This window comes from Schistocerca gregaria, chromosome 2, assembly GCF_023897955.1.
Source record: "Schistocerca gregaria isolate iqSchGreg1 chromosome 2, iqSchGreg1.2, whole genome shotgun sequence".
Lineage (NCBI taxonomy): Eukaryota > Metazoa > Arthropoda > Insecta > Orthoptera > Acrididae > Schistocerca > Schistocerca gregaria.
The window spans coordinates 2,064,265-2,087,984 of NC_064921.1; the positions used below are offsets into that span (position 1 = coordinate 2,064,265).

Here is a 23,720-nt window from a genome sequence, read left to right on the forward strand (position 1 = left end):
AAATTACATATTATTATATATATTACATTATAATAACCTATTTTAAGCTAAAAACATAAGTAGCTATAATCCTAGGTAAATAATTGCATTAAAATAATCAATTGATAATGGTAAGATGAACTTATAATTCTTTAATGTCAATTAAATGTAATATATTAATATAAATTATTTATTATATATATATATAAAAAATAAAATGAGCAGGATAAATTAATCCTAATTAAACAAAATAATACATAAAAGAAATTCAAAAAAAAACTTTCGATTTATATAAATAAATGAAGTGCCTGATTAAAGGGTTACCTTGATAGGGTAAATAAAGTAAATAAAATTACCTTCATTAAAATTACATAAGATGGAATTAAACTACCTCCTTTAGTATCAAAAACTAACGTGCATCATACACCTTAATGTATAAAGGTAAGCTAAACAAGCTAATGGGTTCATACCCCATGTATAGAGGTATCAATCCTCTCCTTTTTAATGACCAACAACTCTACAAAACTTCTCTTCCTATCAACATTAATGATAGGAACGATCCTGTCCATTTCATCAAATTCCTGATTTGGGGTTTCAATAGGACTTGAGATCAACTTACTTTCATTTATTCCGCTCCTAACAAGAAATAAAAATATAATAATAAATGAATCATCAATTAAATATTTTATTGTCCAAGCAATAGCATCGACAATATTATTATTTTCAATTTTGCTGATTCAAATAAAATATCCCATGGGATGGGAAACAGAATTTATCCCATCAATAATAATTAGATCTAGACTATTATTAAAGATTGGAGCTGCACCTTCCCATTTCTGATTTCCAGAAGTTATAGGAGCATCAAGATGAAATAATTGTTGAACATTAATAACATGACAAAAAATCGCCCCAATAATGGTCTTATCTTATTGTATTCAATTAAGAACTTTTATTTGAACAATTATTATCTTAAGAATTATTATTGGGGCAATAGGAGGTTTAAATCAAACATCCTTACGACAACTTTTAGCATATTCATCAATCAGACATCTAGGTTGAATAATTAGATCATTAACAGTCAGAGAAAACATCTGAGAACTATACTTCATTATTTACTCACTATTAAGGTTAATTATAGTTTTATTATTTAAGCAAATAAATTTATTTTTCATAAATCAAATTTATTCAGCCAGAAATATAAAAACCGAAATTAAATTCATAATATTCTTATCTTTATTATCTTTAGGTGGACTACCACCATTCCTTGGATTCTTACCAAAATGAATTGTAATACAATCATTAATAGAAAACAATATAACAACTATTATAACTATTATAGTTGTATTAACTACAATTACACTCTACTACTATATACGTATTAGATTCTCAGCTCTAATTATATCATACACAGAAAATTCGTGATCTATAAAGATATAGTCCCAAATGTCAAGAATCATTCTTCCTATAACAGTAATAATTTCAACAATAGGATTGATTTCAACATCAACCTTAATTTCATTATACTAAGGACTTAAGTTAATCAAACTAATAACCTTCAAAGTTATAATTAAAAGAATAATCTTTTAGGCCTTAGTAAAATTTTACACCTCTAGAATTGCAGTCTAGAATCATAATAGAATATAAGACCTAAATATGATAAGAGAGAAAACATCTCATAAGTAGATTTACAGTCTACCACCTAAAATTCAGCCATCTTACCGCAAAAATGATTATTCTCAACAAACCATAAGGACATTGGTACTTTATACTTCATATTTGGAGCATGAGCAGGAATAGTAGGAACATCAATAAGAATACTTATTCGTGCTGAACTTGGCCAACCTGGATCTCTAATTGGGGATGACCAGATTTATAATGTTATTATTACAGCTCACGCATTCGTAATAATTTTCTTTATAGTAATACCTATTATAATTGGTGGATTTGGTAATTGACTTGTTCCACTAATAATTGGTGCACCAGATATAGCATTTCCACGAATAAATGATATAAGTTTTTGATTACTACCACCTTCACTAACCCTTCTTCTTACATCTTCTATAGTAGATAATGGTGCTGGTACAGGATGAACAGTTTACCCTCCTCTAGCAGGAGCTATTGCACACGGGGGTGCATCTGTAGATCTAGCTATTTTTTCACTGCACTTAGCAGGTGTATCATCTATTCTTGGTGCAGTGAATTTCATTACAACAGCAATTAATATACGATCAGAAAGTATAACTTTAGATCAAACACCTTTATTTGTATGATCTGTAGCTATTACAGCATTACTTCTCCCTCTTTCACTTCCAGTTTTAGCAGGAGCTATTACTATATTATTAACAGATCGAAATTTAAATACATCATTCTTTGACCCTGCAGGAGGGGGTGACCCAATTCTATATCAACATCTATTTTGATTCTTTGGACACCCAGAAGTTTATATTTTAATTCTACCGGGGTTCGGAATTATTTCACATATTGTATGTCAAGAAAGAGGAAAAATTGAATCATTTGGAACATTAGGTATAATTTATGCTATACTATCAATTGGACTAATAGGATTTATTGTATGAGCACATCATATATTTACAGTAGGAATGGATGTTGACACACGAGCATATTTTACATCAGCAACAATAATTATTGCTGTACCTACAGGAATTAAGGTATTTAGATGATTAGCTACATTATATGGAACTAAATTCAAGTTCAATCCACCATTATTATGAGCTCTAGGATTTATTTTCCTATTTACAATTGGTGGATTAACAGGATTAGTATTAGCAAATTCATCACTTGATATTGTATTACATGATACATATTATGTAGTAGCCCACTTTCATTATGTATTATCTATAGGAGCAGTATTTGCAATTATAGGAGGTGTCATTCAATGATATCCACTATTTACAGGATTAACTATAAATAATACATGATTAAAAATCCAATTTACAATTATATTCATTGGAGTAAATTTAACATTCTTTCCTCAACACTTCCTAGCATTAGCAGGAATACCTCGACGATACTCTGACTACCCAGACGCATATACATCATGAAACGTAGTATCAAGAATTGGGTCTACAATTTCTATTGTAGGAATCATTATATTCATTGTAATTATATGAGAAAGAATGATTACAAACCGAGCAATTATATTTAGAGCTAACATAAGAAGATCAACAGAATGACTACAAAATAACCCTCCTGCAGAACATAGTTACTCAGAATTACCATTAATCTCTAGATTCTAATATGGCAGATTAGTGCAGTAGATTTAAGCTCTACAAATAAAGGTTTGACCTTTTATTAGAAAATTTTTATTAATGGCAACATGATCAAATTTATCTCTTCAAGATGGAGCTTCACCATTAATGGAGCAATTATCATTCTTTCATGATCATACTATGGTCGTATTATTATTAATTACAGTAATTGTAGGTTATGCCGTAAGTTATATATTATTTATAGCCTATACTAACCGTAATATACTTCATGGACATTTAATTGAAACAATCTGAACAGCTTTACCAGCAATTACATTAATTTTTATTGCCCTTCCATCATTACGACTATTATATTTACTTGATGATTCAGTAGATGCAATAATCACAATTAAAACCATTGGACGACAATGATATTGAAGATATGAATATTCAGACTTCATAGACGTAGAATTTGACACTTATATAACACCAGAACAAGACCTAGAAAATGATGGATTCCGACTACTAGATGTAGATAACCGAACAATCCTACCAATAAATACAGAAGTACGAGTATTAACAAGAGCATCAGATGTTCTACACTCATGAGCAGTTCCTGCATTAGGGGTTAAAATTGATGCAACGCCAGGTCGGTTAAATCAAGGAACATTCACAATAAATCGACCAGGATTATTCTTTGGACAATGCTCAGAAATCTGTGGAGCAAACCACAGATTTATACCAATTGTAATTGAAAGAACTTCAGTAAATTTATTTATTAAGTGATTATCAAAGATAATTTAAGGAGTTAGTTAAAATAAATAACATTAGAGTGTCAATCTAAAGTAACTAAAAAAAATTAGTACATCTTGAAATTCATCAGATGACTGAAAGTAAGTAATGGTCTCTTAAACCAAATAATAGTAAATTAACGACTACTTCTGATGGGGAAATTATATCCAAATCCCTCAAATATCCCCTCTTATATGATTCTCACTATTCATTATATTTTCAGCTACATTAATCTTGTTTAATCAAATAAACTTCTTCTCATTTAAACCTAACCTTATTAAAAGAGCAGAAAAAGGAACAATTGAAATAAAAAACTTAAATTGAAAATGATAACAAATCTATTCTCAACATTTGACCCCTCAACTAACATCTTTAATTTATCATTAAATTGAACTAGAACATTTCTAGGACTATTATTAATCCCATCACTATTTTGACTAACCATCACGAATTAACATTATCTGAAATAAACTAAATTTAACCTTACATAATGAATTTAAAACACTTCTTGGACCAAAATCATTTAATGGAACAACATTCATTTTCATCTCAATTTTTATTATAATATTATTTAACAATTTCATAGGATTATTCCCTTATATTTTTACTAGAACAAGACATTTAGCATTAACATTTGCAATTGCCCTACCTATATGGCTAAGATTTATATTATTTGGATGAATTAACCATACTAATCATATATTTACACACCTTGTACCACAAGGTACACCGCCTGCATTAATATCATTTATAGTACTAATTGAAACAATTAGTAATGTTATTCGACCAGGTACATTAGCAGTACGGTTGGCAGCAAATATAATTGCAGGACACTTATTATTAACCTTATTAGGAAACACAGGACCATCTATAGCAATAAACTTAATCTCATTACTAATTATTGGACAAATACTTCTATTAATTCTAGAATCAGCAGTAGCAATAATTCAAGCCTATGTTTTCTCAATTCTAAGAACTCTATATTCTAGAGAAGTATATTAAACCTATGTTAACAACTCACTCAAACCACCCATTCCACTTAGTAGACTATAGACCTTGACCATTAACAGGAGCAATTGGAGCAATAGTCCTAGTATCGGGACTAGCAAAATGATTCCACCTATTTAATATTAACTTATTCATAATTGGATTTGGAATTACCCTACTAACTATAATTCAATGATGACGAGATGTAGTACGAGAAGGAACATATCAAGGATTACATACAGGATTTGTATCAATTGGATTACGATGAGGAATAATTTTATTTATTGCATCAGAGGTATTATTTTTCGTTTCTTTTTTTTGAGCATTCTTTAGAAGAAGATTAGCACCAACAATTGAACTAGGAATACTATGACCTCCAATAGGAATTCAACCCTTTAACCCTATACAAATTCCATTACTTAATACAGCTATTCTTTTAGCATCAGGAGTAACAGTAACATGAGCACATCATAGTTTAATGGAATCTAATCATACTCAAGCACTACAAGGATTATTCTTCACAGTGTTATTAGGACTATACTTTACAATACTTCAAGCATATGAATATTGAGAAGCACCTTTTACCATTGCAGATGCAGTTTATGGATCAACATTCTTTGTTGCAACAGGATTCCATGGTTTACACGTAATTATTGGAACAATCTTTTTATCAACATGTCTACTTCGACACTCAATAAATCAATTTTCACCAAGACATCACTTTGGATTTGAAGCAGCAGCATGATACTGACACTTCGTAGATGTAGTATGATTATTCTTATATATCTCTATTTATTGATGAGGTAGATAATTGTTTTTCTAGTATAAATAGTACATTTGACTTCCAATCAGAAAGCTTGATATAAATCAAGAAAAACAATTCTAATTCTATCAACAAGAGTTTTCATTAGATTTATTATTCCAATAATTGTTATAATCCTGGCAACAACACTATCAAAAAAATTAATTAATGATCGAGAAAAAAGATCACCATTTGAATGTGGGTTTGATCCAAAAAGATCAGCACGAATACCATTCTCAATACGATTCTTCCTAATCGCAGTAATCTTTTTAATTTTTGATGTAGAAATTGCACTAATTCTACCAATTGTAATTATTTTTAAAACTTCAGACATTATAATCTGAACAGTATCAACAATATTTTTTATTCTAGTTCTATTAGGAGGACTATACCATGAATGAAACCAAGGAGCATTACAATGAGCAGAATAAAGGGTTGTAGTTAAATATAACATTTGGGTTGCATTCAAAAAGTATTGATATTATCAATCAACCTTAAATAGAATAAGAAGCGAAATATTGCAGTCAGTTTCGACCTGGAAGATTGGTATGTACTACCCTTATTCTTATTAATTGAAGCCAAAAAGAGGCGTATTACTGTTAATAAAATAATTGAACTATAATAGTTCCAATTAAGGAAATGTAAAGCCAATATGAAAGCTGCTAACTTTTTATATTAGCGGTTAAACTCCGTTAACATTTCTAAAATTTATATAGTTTAAATAAAACATTACATTTTCACTGTAAAAATAATATATCTATATTTATAAATACTTAAAAGTAAAAATACTTCCTTAACATCTTCAGTGTCACGCTCTAATTATAAGCTATTTAAGTAAACGAAAAACAATATTACCAAAATAAATATTCAAAAAATAAAAGTTAAAAGATAAATCTTGAAATTAGAATCATATCAACCTTGAATATAACCAATTAAATAAATAAATAATCTATATAAACCTTGACCACCAAGTAATTCACCTCAACCATAATCAAATGACTTAGATGAATAATAACCTATTTTTAAAGGAATATATCTAATAAACTTAGTTGAAAGAAAAGGTATAAATCATATAGAACCAGCAAATCTAACAAAAGAAAGTATACTTAAAGAAAATAAATTATGAGAAAAATCAAAATTAGAAATAAGATAACCTAAATAAGCACCTAAAATAACAACTGTAATAGTTAAAAACTTTAAATAATAAGGTAAAGCAATCACATGAGGAATAGGAAAAATTAATCAAGATAAAAGACTACCACCAAAAACAGCAACAAACAATAGACCAATTATTCCAAATGAAATATAATAACCCTTATCATCAAAAGAAAATCTAGAATAAAAATTATTATCACCAGATATTGAATAATAAAACAAACGAAAAGAATAAGAAGCAGTTAAACCAGTAGAAAAAAAATAAAGAAAAAAATTAAACAATTAATTCATCTTAAACAAACCATCTCAAGAATTAAATCCTTTGAATAAAATCCCGCTAAAAAAGGTATTCCACACAAAGATAAACTAGAAACATTAAAACAAACTGAAGTTAAAGGTATGAAATTAACAATTGATCCTATAAAACGAATATCCTGAGAATCCTTCAAATTATGAATTATTGAACCTGCACATATAAATAATAATGCCTTAAATAAAGCATGAGCCAATAAATGAAAAAATGCAAGCTTTGGATAACCTATAGCCAAAATTCTTATTATTAAACCAAGTTGTCTTAAAGTAGAAAGAGCAATAACCTTCTTTAAATCAAACTCAAAATTAGCGCCCAATCCAGCCATAAATATAGTTATACAACCAATTAAAAGTAAAAATCAACCACAATTATAAGTATCCAATATTGGTCTAAAACGAATTAATAAATAAACACCAGCAGTAACAAGAGTAGAAGAATGAACTAAAGCAGAAACAGGAGTAGGAGCTGCTATAGCAGCAGGAAGTCATGAAGAGAAAGGAATCTGAGCTCTCTTAGTTATAGCTGCTAAAACAATTAATATAGTAATGAGCTTTATTTCAAAAGAATTAGAAATAAAATCATAATAATAAATATAATTTCAACCACCAAAATTTAACATTCATGCAATAGAAATTAAAATAGCAACATCACCAATACGATTAGAAAGTGCAGTTAATATACCAGCACTATAAGATTTTACATTTTGATAATAAATAACTAAACAATAAGAAACTAAACCTAAACCATCTCAACCTAATAAAATTCTTATTAAATTAGGACTAATAATTAAAAAACCTATAGAAAGAATAAATATTAAAACAATAATAATAAAACGATTTATATTCTTTTCACCAGATATATAATCCTCTCTATAATAAATAACCAAAGAAGAAATATATATAACAAAAGATATAAAAATAAGAGATATTCAATCCAAAATTAAAGTTATAACAACTATAGAACCATTTAAATTGAAAAGCTCTCACTCAACAAAAACTCTATAATCAATTATTAAATAATAAATACCTAAAATAAAAATTATAGTTCTCGAAATAAACAAAGAAAAAAAACTCAAAGAACAAATAGAAAATAAATTCACGGCCTAAGATGAAAAACTTCATATCATTGATTCCACAAAACAATATTTTTAATTAAAAAAACTTAAGCAAACTAAACAAAAGAAATATTCACCCTTTAAACTGAGAATATTTAAAGGCAATCAATGTAAAAGTAAAAGATGATATTCACGAAAATAACCAAGAGAACAAGTATAAACACCAGAATAATAATTCCCATGCTGAGAATATGAATATATATACAAAGTATAAACAGCTCTAAAAAAAGATAAAAAAATCAAAGCAAAGTATCTAAAAGAAGATCAAGATATAATTCTATTTAATAATCTAATTTCACCTACCAAATTTAAAGAAGGAGGAGCAGCCATATTTGATGATCTTAAAAGAAATCATCATAAAGCCATTCTTGGCATCAAATTAATTATACCCTTGTTAATTAATAATCTTCGTCTACCTAAACGTTCATAAATAATATTAGATAAACAAAATAAACCAGAAGAACATAAACCATGACCAACCATTAGAGAAAGAGAACCTACACAACCTCATCAATTCATAGTCATCAATCCACCAATAACCATTCTTATATGAGCAACAGAAGAATATGCAATTAAAGACTTTAAATCAACCTGACGAAAACAAATAAATCTTACAATAACACCCCCAGATAAACCTAAAGACAATCAAAAATAATTAAACTTTAAACCCAAATAAGAAATAACCTTTATAACACGAAAAATACCATAACCACCTAACTTTAATAAAACACCAGCAAGAATTATTCTACCTGAAATAGGGGCCTCTACATGAGCCTTAGGAAGTCATAAATGAACCAAAAACATAGGTATCTTAACTAAAAAAGCCAAAATTATAAATACATAAAACATAAAATAATAAGAACCAAAATCAACCAATAAAGGAAAATATAAAGTATTAGAAAAATCATAAACCTTAAATAAAACTAATAATAAAGGTAATCTAGCAACCAAAGTATAAAAAATTAAATAAACACCAGCCTGCAAACGCTCAGGTTGATAACCCCAACCCAAAATTAAAAGTAAAGTAGGAACTAATCTAGCCTCAAAAAAAATATAAAAAGAAAGAAGACTTAATCTAGCAAATGAACATTAAAGAATGAACCAACCATCAACAATTATTTAATAAACAAAGAGGGATCAAAAAAATAGTTATAAATAAATACTTTAACATAAAGATAAACCAAAAGAATTAAAAAAATCATTACCATGAGAACGAATTATTGAAACTAAAATAGAAAGACCTAAAGCACCCTCACAAACAGAAAAAACTAAAAAAATAACAGGAAAAAAATAATCATAATCAAACTCAATAAGAAAAACAATAACTAACATAAATAAAGAAAGAACAATATATTCTAATCTCAAAAGAACCATTAATAAATTTTTACGTTTAGAAGAAAAAACATAAACACCAGCAAAATAAATCAATAAAGAAGTAAAAATAGAGAATATAAACATTAGTTTTAATAGCTTAAAAAAAACGCCGGTCTTGTAAACCGGAAATAAGTCCAGCCCCCACTTTTAAAACTTCAGAGGTGGAAAAGCTTCCATCATCGGTCCCCAAAACCGGTATTTTAAATAAACTAACCCCTGAAATGATCAAAATAATAATTACATCATTATCAAATGTAATAAATATTAATTTTATTAAATTAAGACACCCAATATCAATAATGCTTTTTATTATCCTTCAAACCTTCCTAGTTGGATTAATAACAGGAACAATAATAGAAAGATATTGATTCTCATATATTTTATTTTTAACATTTCTTGGTGGTATACTAGTATTATTTATTTACATTACAAGAATTGCATCAAACGAAATATTTCAGCCTAAATCAATCACTATAATTATTACATTAATAATGTGAGTATTTATCATATTAATATTAATTATTCTAGATATATCTATATTTATAGACTTTTTCAAAAACACCGAAACTATAAATATTGATAATTCAATCAATTATCAAGAAATACCAATATCTTTAGAAAAATTATATAATAGACCAACATTCATTATTACAATAATAATAATAATTTATTTATTTTTAGCACTACTAGCAGTTGTTAAAATCACCAATATTAATCAGGACCTATTCGTAAAATAAGATAATTACTAATGAATAAACCCTTACGATGAAGACATCCTTTAATTAAAATTATTAATAACTCTTTAATTGACTCACCTGCCCCAACAATTATTTCATTTTGATGAAATTTTGGATCCCTATTAGGGTTATGTTTGGTAATTCAAATCGTAACTGGACTACTTTTAGCTATACATTATACATCAAATATTGAAATAGCATTCAGTAGTGTAGTACACATCTGCCGAGACGTAAATAATGGTTGAATTATCCGAACCTTACACGCAAATGGAGCATCTATATTTTTTATTTGTATTTACTTACATGTAGGACGGGGAATTTACTATGGATCTTATATATATATACATACCTGAATAATTGGTACAGTGATTTTATTTTTAGTTATAGCAACTGCATTTATAGGATATGTCTTACCCTGAGGCCAAATATCTTTTTGAGGTGCAACAGTAATTACTAATTTATTATCAGCAATCCCATACTTAGGAACAGATTTAGTCCAATGAGTATGAGGAGGATTCGCTGTTGATAATGCAACATTAAATCGATTCTTCACATTCCATTTTGTATTACCATTTATTATTGCTGCTATAGCAGCAATTCATTTATTTTTTCTTCACCAAACAGGATCTAATAATCCTCTTGGACTAAATGGAGATATTGAAAAAATTCCATTCCATCCATACTTTACCTTTAAGGATTCTATTACATTTGTAATAATAACATCATTATTAATTATACTATGTTTAATTAATCCTTACCTATTAGGAGATCCAAATAACTTTGTACCTGCCAACCCATTAGTAACACCAGTTCACATTCAACCAGAATGATATTTCCTATTTGCATATGCAATTCTACGATCTATCCCTAATAAGTTAGGAGGTGTTATTGCATTATTTTTATCAATTAGAATCTTAATAATTTTACCATTTTATAATAAAACACCATTCCGAGGCATTCAATTTTACCCTATTAATCAAATTTTATTCTGAATTATAGTAGTTGTTGTATGCTTACTAATGTGAATTGGTAAACGACCTGTTGAAGAACCTTATATTATAACAGGTCAAATCTTAACAATTATTTACTTCACATATTTCTTAATTAATGTGCATGTCGCAAATGCATGAGATAAATTAATTAAGGAATAAAGTTAATTAGCTTAGGAAAAGCATATGTTTTGAAAACATAAAATTAGAAGTTTAACTCTTCTATTAACTTTTCTCAAAAAATTTCACTAAACAAATGAGATAAATAAAATCTTTAAACCAACAAAGAAAATAAAAAAATTCAAAGATAAAGGTAAAAAACTTTTTCAAGCTAAGTACATTAATTTATCATAACGGAACCGTGGTAATGTTCTACGAACCCAAATAAAACCAAAAGATATAATAGCAAGCTTAATAAAAAATATAAAAGAATAAAAATCACCGCCCAAAAAAATTAAAGCCAATAACATTCTTATGAAGACAATTCTAGTATATTCAGCTAAAAAAATTAAAGTAAAACCACCCGCACCATACTCAATATTAAATCCTGAAACTAACTCAGATTCCCCTTCAGCAAAATCAAAAGGAGTACGATTAGTTTCAGCTAAGCAAGAAGCAAAACAAGCTAAAGCTAAAGGAAAAGAAATAATAATAAATCAACAATAAAGCTGATAGTTTATAAAATCAAACATATTAAAACTACCAATTAAAATAATTAAAGACAATAAAATTAAAGCTAAACTAACTTCATAAGAAATTGTTTGAGCAAAAGAACGAAGAGAACCTAATAATGAATAATTTGAATTAGAAGATCAACCAGCAATTATAACAGTATAAACACCTAATCTAGTACAACATAAAAAAAATAAAAATCCATAAGAAAAAGAACACATATAAGTTAAATAAGGAAAAATTACTCAAACGGCTAAAGAAATCATTAAATTAAAAACAGGGGAGAAATAATAAAGTAGGTAATTAGATATAATAGGAATTGGCTGCTCCTTACAAATTAACTTAATAGCATCTCTAAATGGCTGAGGAATTCCAACAAAACCTACCTTATTTGGACCCTTTTGAATCTGAATATAACCTAAAACCTTACGCTCTAATAAAGTTAAAAAGGCAACACTAATTAAAACACAAATAACCAATAAAAGAAAATTCAAAATAAATATAAATAAATCATAAAGTATCAATACTATTTGTAGAAAAAATCTACATAAATGAATTCTAAATTCAACACATTAATCTGTCAAAACAGTAAATAAATTAATATTAATCAATATAACAAAAAATATTTTAACCATATGGTCCTTTCGTACTAATATGGATTAACAATCTTAGTATAGAAACCGACCTGGCTCACGCCGGTCTGAACTCAGATCATGTAAGAATTTAAAGGTCGAACAGACCTAATCATTGGGCTCCTGCACCCAAAATTTTTCTTAATCCAACATCGAGGTCGCAATCTGCTTTGTCGATATGAGCTCTCAAAAACAATTACGCTGTTATCCCTAAGGTAACTTAATCTTATGATCATAAATTATGGATCAAAATAACAAACATAAATAAATGATATAATAATGAAGAGTTTATCTATTCTTCATGTCACCCCAACAAAACATCATCATTAAATATAGAAAGACAAACAAAAAACTATATAGAAGTAAAATGTCAAGCTCTATAGAGTCTTCTCGTCCTAAAGAAGAATTTAAGCCTTTTGACTCAAAAGTTAAATTCAAAAATTTATTAAGAGACAGTTGATTTCTCGTCAAGCCATTCATTCCAGCCACTAATTAAGAGACTAATGATTATGCTACCTTTGCACGGTCAAAATACCGCGGCTCTTTAAAAATACGCTCAGTGAGCAGGCCAGACCTCAAAATATAAACAAGAGGACATGTTTTTGATAAACAGGCAGAAATCAATTTTGCCTAGTTCCTTATAATAAGTTCACAAGGTAAAAATTTCATACAAATAAATATACTAATTCTATCATTATTACAAAAATTTTAAAATTAAATTAATAATCTTAATAAAAAACCTAAAATATTTATAAAATCAAAATAAAAAATAATGAACTAAAACGTAATCTTAAAGATAGCTGGTTTAAAGCTTACTATTATATTTCTATAAAATAAATTATAGGTTATTAACTTCAAAGCTTATCCCTTAAAGAATAAATAAGTTAATATTTTTACTTAAAAAATTAAATAAAAACAAATAACTTTAAAAAATTAAATTTTTTCTTAAGAAACTAGATATCTTGGGAAACGATTAACATCTCATTTCTATAAATAATTTAATAATAATTATGATACATTAACTATAAATTATTTATAAATCAACCCAAATCGAGACAAGTAAAATAAATACTAAAATTTTGATAAACCCTGATACAAAAGGTACAATAAATAAAATCTACTTAAAAAAATGTAAAATAATATTTCACAAAACACTTACATTACCAATAAACTATAATTTAAAAAATCAATTCTATAAAATATACTAAGACAAAAATACAATAAAATTATTTATATTAAATAATTAAATAAACAAAAAATAAATATAATAAAATAAATAATCAAGATATCCTGATTTGCACAGAAAAATTTTCAGTGTAAATGAAACACTTTACTAATAAGTTATATCTTGAAACTCTTCCTAGATACACTTTCCAGTACATCTACTATGTTACGACTTATCTCATCTAAATTGAAGCTACTTTAAAATAAAATAGAATAATCAATAATGAGAGCGACGGGCGATGTGTACACATCTCAGAGCCAATATCACTTAAATTAAATAAATTAAATTACTATCAAATCCACCTTCATTAACAGTATTTCACTATCAAATCCGTTATAATCAAAAATCTATTGTAACCCACCTCCTCTTAACTATAAGCTGCACCTTGACCTGAAATATTTTATAATTATAAATCTTGAGAATTATAACTCTAAAAAGATTCTCTGATAACGGAGATATACAAACAAATAAATTAAGTAGAGTAAATCGTGTATTATCAATCATGGGGTAGGTTCCTCTGAATGGAATGAGATACCGCCAAATTCTTTGGGTTTAAAGACCTTAACTAATAGTACCCTGGTAAATATAATTAACATTTAAAATAATAGGGTATCTAATCCTAGTTTATTATTTAAATTTCACAGATTCATAAAAAGGGCCACAAATAAATTTTAACATTTCACCTTACAAATTTATATTTCAACCCTAATAATATAAACAACTGTTTTAACCAATAATATTCACTTGTATCAATCGTATAACCGCGGCTGCTGGCACGAATTATGCCGATACTAAATCAATTGCTAAATCCAAAATCACTTGATAATTAAATCAAATTACTGCAAAAAGAACATTTAGTCAAACAAAACTTACATATAATACAAAGAAAAAGTGAATAAACAAGCAAGAATAAAACTTTTAAAAATAAAAAATAAGAAAATTTTAAATCTATTAATTCAGGAAAAAATAAAAGATTCAAATATTTAAAGAGAAAAAAGAAAAAAACCACAAACATTAACAAAAAAAAAAGAAACGCCCCTATGTATGACCACAACAACTTCTCTATTATATATAATTAAAGATTAATATGGAACATAAATAGCAATAAATGTATTATATTCTTTCTTATTTAATCCTTCTTTTCACTAATAAATAAAGAAAGATTAAATAATATAATAAATATATGATTAGTATGGTTAATTCATCCAAATAATATAAATCTTAGCCATATAGGTAGGGCAATTGCAAATGTTAATGCTAAATGTCTTGTTCTAGTAAAAATATAAGGGAATAATCCTATGAAATTGTTAAATAATATTATAATAAAAATTGAGATGAAAATGAATGTTGTTCCATTAAATGATTTTGGTCCAAGAAGTGTTTTAAATTCATTATGTAAGGTTAAATTTAGTTTATTTCAGATAATGTTAATTCGTGATGGTGTAAGTCAAAATAGTGATGGGATTAATAATAGTCCTAGAAATGTTCTAGTTCAATTTAATGATAAATTAAAGATGTTAGTTGATGGGTCAAATGTTGAGAATAGATTTGTTATCATTTTCAATTTAAGTGTTTTATTTCAATTGTTCCTTTTTCTGCTCTTTTAATAAGGTTAGGTTTAAATGAGAAGAAGTTTATTTGATTAAACAAGATTAATGAATAGTGAGAATCATATAAGAGGGGATATTTGAGGGATTTGGATATAATTTCCCCATCAGAAGTAGTCGTTAATTTACTATTATTTGGTTTAAGAGACCATTACTTACTTTCAGTCATCTGATGAATTTCAAGGTGTACTAATTTTTTTTAGTTACTTTAGATTGACACTCTAATGTTATTTATTTTAACTAACTCCTTAAATTATCTTTGATAATCACTTAATAAATAAATTTACTGAAGTTCTTTCAATTACAATTGGTATAAATCTGTGGTTTGCTCCACAGATTTCTGAGCATTGTCCAAAGAATAATCCAGGTCGATTTATTGTGAATGTTCCTTGATTTAACCGACCTGGCGTTGCATCAATTTTAACCCCTAATGCAGGAACTGCTCATGAGTGTAGAACATCTGATGCTCTTGTTAATACTCGTACTTCTGTATTTATTGGTAGGATTGTTCGGTTATCTACATCTAGTAGTCGGAATCCATCATTTTCTAGGTCTTGTTCTGGTGTTATATAAGTGTCAAATTCTACGTCTATGAAGTCTGAATATTCATATCTTCAATATCATTGTCGTCCAATGGTTTTAATTGTAATTATTGCATCTACTGAATCATCAAGTAAATATAATAGTCGTAATGATGGAAGGGCAATAAAAATTAATGTAATTGCTGGTAAAGCTGTTCAGATTGTTTCAATTAAATGTCCATGAAGTATATTACGGTTAGTATAGGCTATAAATAATATATAACTTACGGCATAACCTACAATTACTGTAATTAATAATAATACGACCATAGTATGATCATGAAAGAATGATAATTGCTCCATTAATGGTGAAGCTCCATCTTGAAGAGATAAATTTGATCATGTTGCCATTAATAAATATTTTCTAATAAAAGGTCAAACCTTTATTTGTAGAGCTTAAATCTACTGCACTAATCTGCCATATTAGAATCTAGAGATTAATGGTAATTCTGAGTAACTATGTTCTGCAGGAGGGTTATTTTGTAGTCATTCTGTTGGTCTTCTTATGTTAGCTCTAAATATAATTGCTCGGTTTGTAATCATTCTTTCTCATATAATTACAATGAATATAATGATTCCTACAATAGAAATTGTAGACCCAATTCTTGATACTACGTTTCATGATGTATATGCGTCTGGGTAGTCAGAGTATCGTCGAGGTATTCCTGCTAATGCTAGGAAGTGTTGAGGAAAGAATGTTAAATTTACTCCAATGAATATAATTGTAAATTGGATTTTTAATCATGTATTATTTATAGTTAATCCTGTAAATAGTGGATATCATTGAATGACACCTCCTATAATTGCAAATACTGCTCCTATAGGTAATACATAATGAAAGTGGGCTACTACATAATATGTATCATGTAATACAATATCAAGTGATGAATTTGCTAATACTAATCCTGTTAATCCACCAATTGTAAATAGGAAAATAAATCCTAGAGCTCATAATAATGGTGGATTGAACTTGAATTTAGTTCCATATAATGTAGCTAATCATCTAAATACCTTAATTCCTGTAGGTACAGCAATAATTATTGTTGCTGATGTAAAATATGCTCGTGTGTCAACATCCATTCCTACTGTAAATATATGATGTGCTCATACAATAAATCCTATTAGTCCAATTGATAGTATAGCATAAATTATACCTAATGTTCCAAATGATTCAATTTTTCCTCTTTCTTGACATACAATATGTGAAATAATTCCGAACCCCGGTAGAATTGAAATATAAACTTCTGGGTGTCCAAAGAATCAAAATAGATGTTGATATAGAATTGGGTCACCCCCTCCTGCAGGGTCAAAGAATGATGTATTTAAATTTCGATCTGTTAATAATATAGTAATAGCTCCTGCTAAAACTGGAAGTGAAAGAAGGAGAAGTAATGCTGTAATAGCTACAGATCATACAAAGAAAGGTGTTTGATCTAAAGTTATACTTTCTGATCGTATATTAATTGCTGTTGTAATGAAATTCACTGCACCAAGAATAGATGATACACCTGCTAAGTGCAGTGAAAAAATAGCTAGATCTACAGATGCACCCCCGTGTGCAATAGCTCCTGCTATAGGAGGGTAAACTGTTCATCCTGTACCAGCACCATTATCTACTATAGAAGATGTAAGAAGAAGGGTTAGTGAAGGTGGTAGTAATCAAAAACTTATATTATTTATTCGTGGAAATGCTATATCTGGTGCACCAATTATTAGTGGAACAAGTCAATTACCAAATCCACCAATTATAATAGGTATTACTATAAAGAAAATTATTACGAATGCGTGAGCTGTAATAATAACATTATAAATCTGGTCATCCCCAATTAGAGATCCGGGTTGGCCAAGTTCAGCACGAATAAGTATTCTTATTGATGTTCCTACTATTCCTGCTCATGCTCCAAATATGAAGTATAAAGTACCAATGTCCTTATGGTTTGTTGAGAATAATCATTTTTGCGGTAAGATGGCTGAATTTTAGGTGGTAGACTGTAAATCTACTTATGAGATGTTTTCTCTCTTATCATATTTAGGTCTTATATTCAATTATGATTCTAGACTGCAATTCTAGAGGTGTAAAATTTTACTAAGGCCTAAAAGATTATTCTTTTAATTATAACTTTGAAGGTTATTAGTTTGATTAACTTAAGTGCTTAGTATAATGAAATTAAGGTTGATGTTGAAATCAATCCTATTGTTGAAATTATTACTGTTATAGGAAGAATGATTCTTGATTTTTGGGACTTTATCTTTATAGATCACGAATTTTCTGTGTATGATATAATTAGAGCTTAGAATCTAATACGTATATAGTAGTAGAGTGTAATTGTAGTTAATACAACTGTAATAGTTATAATAGTTGTTATATTGTTTTCTATTAATGATTGTATTACAATTCATTTTGGTAAGAATCCAAGGAATGGTGGTAGTCCACCTAAAGATAATAAAGATAAGAATATTATGAATTTAATTTCGGTTTTTATATTTCTGGCTGAATAAATTTGATTTATGAAAAATAAATTTATTTGCTTAAATAATAAAACTATAATTAATCTTAATAGTGAGTAAATAATGAAGTATAGTTCTCAGATGTTTTCTCTGACTGTTAATGATCTAATTATTCAACCTAGATGTCTGATTGATGAATATGCTAAAAGTTGTCGGAAGGATGTTTGATTTAAACCTCCTATTGCCCCAATAATAATTCTTAAGATAATAATTGTTCAAATAAAAGTTCTTAATTGAATAAAATAAGATAAGACCATTATTGGGGCGATTTTTGTCATGTTATTAATGTTAAACAATAATTTCATCTTGATGCTCCTATAACTTCTGGAAATCAGAAATGGAAAGTTGCAGCTCCAATCTTTAATAATAGTCTAGATCTAATTATTATTGATGGGATAAATTCTGTTTCCCATCCCATGGGATATTTTATTTGAATCAGCAAAATTGAAAATAATATTATTGTCAATGCTATTGCTTGGACAATAAAATATTTAATTGATGATTCATTTATTATTATATTTTTATTTCTTGTTAGGAGCAGAATAAATGAAAGTAAGTTGATCTCAAGTCCTATTGAAACCCCAAATCAGGAATTTGATGAAATGGACAGGATCGTTCCTATCATTAATGTTGATAGGAAGAGAAGTTTTGTAGAGTTGTTGGTCATCAAAAAGGAGAGGATTGATACCTCTATAAATGGGGTATGAACCCATTAGCTTGTTTAGCTTACCTTTTTACATTAAGGTGTATGATGCACGTTAGTTTTTGATACTAAAGGAGGTACTTTAATTCTATCTTATGTAATTTTAATGAAGGTAATTTTATATACTTTATTTACCCTATCAAGGTAACCCTTTAATCTGGCACTTCATTTATTTAATATATAAATCGAAAGTTTTTTTTTGAAATTCTTTTATGTATTATTTTGTTTAATTAGGATTAATTTATCCTGCTCATTTTATTTTTATATATATATATATATATATATAATAAATAATTTATATTAATATATTACATTTAATTGAAATTAAAGTATTATAAGTTCATCTTACCATTATCAATTGATTATTTTAATGCAATTATTTACCTAGGATTATAGCTACTTATGTTTTTAGCTTAAAATAGGTTATTATAATATAATATATATAATAATATGTAATTTAATATTTAATATTATTATAATTGGATATAATAAATAAAATTATTAATTTAAATATAAAATATTATAATTAATATAAATAATTATATTAATTATAATAATATAATTATGTAAATTATCTATAATTAGATTATTTAACTAATATATATGAAAGTTAACTTAATATAAAAAAAGAATTCATATTAATAACATATTATATTAAATTACATACTTGTATAAAATATATTTATTATATTATTTAATCTTTCTTTATTTATTAGTGAAAAGAAAGATTAAATAAGAAAGAATATAATACATTTATTGCTATACATGTTCCATATTAATCTTTAATTATATATAATAGAGAAGTTGTTGTGGTCATACATAGGGGCGTTTCTTTTTTTTTTTGTTAATGTTTGTGGTTTTTTTCTTTTTTTTTTCTTTAAATATTTGAATCTTTTATTTTTTCCTGAATTAATAGATTTAAAATTTTCTTATTTTTTATTTTTAAAAGTTTTATTCTTGCTTGTTTATTCACTTTTTCTTTGTATTATATGTAAGTTTTGTTAGACTAAATGTTCTTTTTGCAGTAATTTGATTTAATTATCAAGTGATTTTGGATTTAGCAATTGATTTAGTATCGGCATAATTCGTGCCAGCAGCTGCGGTTATACGATTGATACAAGTGAATATTATTGGTTAAAACAGTTGTTTATATTATTAGGGTTGAAATACAAATTTGTAAGGTGAAATGTTAAAATTTATTTGTGGCCCTTTTTATGAATCTGTGAAATTTAAATAATAAACTAGGATTAGATACCCTATTATTTTAAATGTTAATTATATTTACCAGGGTACTATTAGTTAAGGTCTTTAAACCCAAAGAATTTGGCGGTATCTCATTCCATTCAGAGGAACCTACCCCATGATTGATAATACACGAATTACTGTACTTAATGTATTTGTTTGTATATCTCCGTTATCAGAGAATCTTTTTAGAGTTATAATTCTCAAGATTTATAATTATAAAATATTTCAGGTCAAGGTGCAGCTTATAGTTAAGAGGAGGTGGGTTACAATAGATTTTTGTTTATAACGGATTTGATAGTGAAATACTGTTAATGAAGGTGGATTTGATAGTAATTTAATTTATTTAATTTAACTGATATTGGCTCTGAGATGTGTACACATCGCCCGTCGCTCTCATTATTGATTATTCTATTTTATTTTAAAGTAGCTTCAATTTGTTTTTATTTAATTTTTTAAGTAAAAATATTAACTTATTTATTCTTTAAGGGATAAGCTTTGAAGTTAATAACCTATAATTTATTTTATAGAATTATAATAGTATGCTTTAAACCAGCTATCTTTAAGATTACGTTTTAGTTCATTATTTTTTATTTTGATTTTATAAATATTTTAGGTTTTTTATTAAGATTATTAATTTAATTTTAAAATTTTTGTAATAATGATAGAATTAGTATATTTATTTGTATGAAATTTTTACCTTGTGAACTTATTATAAGGAACTAGGCAAAATTGATTTCCGCCTGTTTATCAAAAACATGTCCTCTTGTTTATACTTTGAGGTCTGGCCTGCTCACTGAGCGTATTTTTAAAGAGCCGCGGTATTTTGACCGTGCAAAGGTAGCATAATCATTAGTCTCTTAATTAGTGGCTGGAATGAATGGCTTGACGAGAAATCAACTGTCTCTTAATAAATTTTTGAATTCAACTATTGAGTCAAAAGGCTTAAATTCTTCTTTAGGACGAGAAGACCCTATAGAGCTTGACATTTTACTTCTATATAGTTTTTTGTTTGTCTTTCTATATTTAATGATGATGTTTTGTTGGGGTGACATGAAGAATAGATAAACTCTTCATTATTATATCATTTATTTATGTTTGTTATTTTGATCCATAATTTATGATCATAAGATTAAGTTACCTTAGGGATAACAGCGTAATTGTTTTTGAGAGCTCATATCGACAAAGCAGATTGCGACCTCGATGTTGGATTAAGAAAAATTTTGGGTGCAGGAGCCCAATGATTAGGTCTGTTCGACCTTTAAATTCTTACATGATCTGAGTTCAGACCGGCGTGAGCCAGGTCGGTTTCTATCCTAAGATTGTTAATCCATATTAGTACGAAAGGACCATATGGTTAAAATATTTTTTGTTATATTGATTAATATTAATTTATTTACTATTTTGACAGATTAATGTGTTGAATTTAGAATTCATTTATGTAGATTTTTTCTACAAATAGTATTGATACTTTATGATTTATTTATATTTATTTTGAATTTTCTTTTATTGGTTATTTGTGTTTTAATTAGTGTTGCCTTTTTAACTTTATTAGAGCGTAAGGTTTTAGGTTATATTCAGATTCGAAAGGGTCCAAATAAGGTAGGTTTTGTTGGAATTCCTCAGCCATTTAGAGATGCTATTAAGTTAATTTGTAAGGAGCAGCCAATTCCTATTATATCTAATTACCTACTTTATTATTTTTCCCCTGTTTTTAATTTAATGATTTCTTTAGCCGTTTGAGTAATTTTTCCTTATTTAACTTATATGTGTTCTTTTTCTTATGGATTTTTATTTTTTTATGTTGTACTAGATTAGGTGTTTATACTGTTATAATTGCTGGTTGATCTTCTAATTCAAATTATTCATTATTAGGTTCTCTTCGTTCTGTTGCTCAAACAATTTCTTATGAAGTTAGTTTAGCTTTAATTTTATTGTCTTTAATTATTTTAATTGGTAGTTTTAATATGTTTGATTTTATAAACTATCAGCTTTATTGTTGATTTATTATTATTTCTTTTCCTTTAGCTTTACCTTGTTTTGCTTCTTGCTTAGCTGAAACTAATCGTACTCCTTTTGATTTTGCTGAAGGGGAATCTGAGTTAGTTTCAGGATTTAATATTGAGTATGGTGCAGGTGGTTGTACTTTAATTTTTTTAGCTGAATATACTAGAATTGTCTTCATAAGAATGTTATTGGCTTTAATTTTTTTGGGCGGTGATTTTTATTCTTTTATATTTTTTATTAAGCTTGCTATTATATCTTTTGGTTTTATTTGGGTTCGTGGAACATTACCACGGTTCCGTTATGATAAATTAATGTACTTAGCTTGAAAAAGTTTTTTACCTTTATCTTTGAATTTTTTTATTTTCTTTGTTGGTTTAAAGATTTTATTTATCTCATTTGTTTAGTGAAATTTTTTGAGAAAAGTTAATAGAAGAGTTAAACTTCTAATTTTATGTTTTCAAAACATATGCTTTTCCTAAGCTAATTAACTTTATTCCTTAATTAATTTATCTCATGCGTTTGCGACATGCACATTAATTAAGAAATATGTGAAGTAAATAATTGTTAAGATTTGACCTGTTATAATATAAGGTTCTTCAACAGGTCGTTTACCAATTCACGTTAGTAAGCATACAACAACTACTATAATTCAGAATAAAATTTGATTAATAGGGTAAAATTGAATGCCTCGGAATGGTGTTTTATTATAAAATGGTAAAATTATTAAGATTCTAATTGATAAAAATAATGCAATAACACCTCCTAACTTATTAGGGATAGATCGTAGAATTGCATATGCAAATAGGAAATATCATTCTGGTTGAATGTGAACTGGTGTTACTAATGGGTTGGCAGGTACAAAGTTATCTGGATCTCCTAATAGGTAAGGATTAATTAAACATAGTATAATTAATAATGATGTTATTATTACAAATGTAATAGAATCCTTAAAGGTAAAGTATGGATGGAATGGAATTTTTTAAATATCTCCATTTAGTCCAAGAGGATTATTAGATCCTGTTTGGTGAAGAAAAAATAAATGAATTGCTGCTATAGCAGCAATAATAAATGGTAATACAAAATGGAATGTGA

The 23,720-nt window shown here is 27.2% G+C and overlaps 1 protein-coding gene and 1 long non-coding RNA gene across 2 annotated transcripts; one reads left to right on the top strand and one right to left on the bottom strand.

Annotated features, from left to right (window-relative positions):
• The first annotated feature begins 1,606 nt into the window (after positions 1–1,606).
• Positions 1,607–18,089, top strand: LOC126336218 (uncharacterized). The gene is made up of 2 exons (XR_007564918.1): positions 1,607–2,786; positions 16,993–18,089. It is a non-coding gene; the product is annotated as an uncharacterized LOC126336218 (long non-coding RNA).
• Positions 7,058–8,329, bottom strand: LOC126336211 (NADH-ubiquinone oxidoreductase chain 5-like). Its single transcript, XM_049999718.1, has one exon. It carries the CDS (start codon positions 7,560–7,562, stop codon positions 7,212–7,214), a length of 351 nt encoding a protein of 116 aa, XP_049855675.1. The 5' UTR covers positions 7,563–8,329; the 3' UTR covers positions 7,058–7,211.
• Positions 18,090–23,720: the final 5,631 nt, after the last annotated feature.

What these genes read in the sequence shown, in the direction of transcription:
- LOC126336211 (XM_049999718.1), bottom strand. Translation starts at nt 7,562, where the DNA reads ATGGCTGGATTGGGCGCTAATTTTGAGTTTGATTTAAAGAAGGTTATT.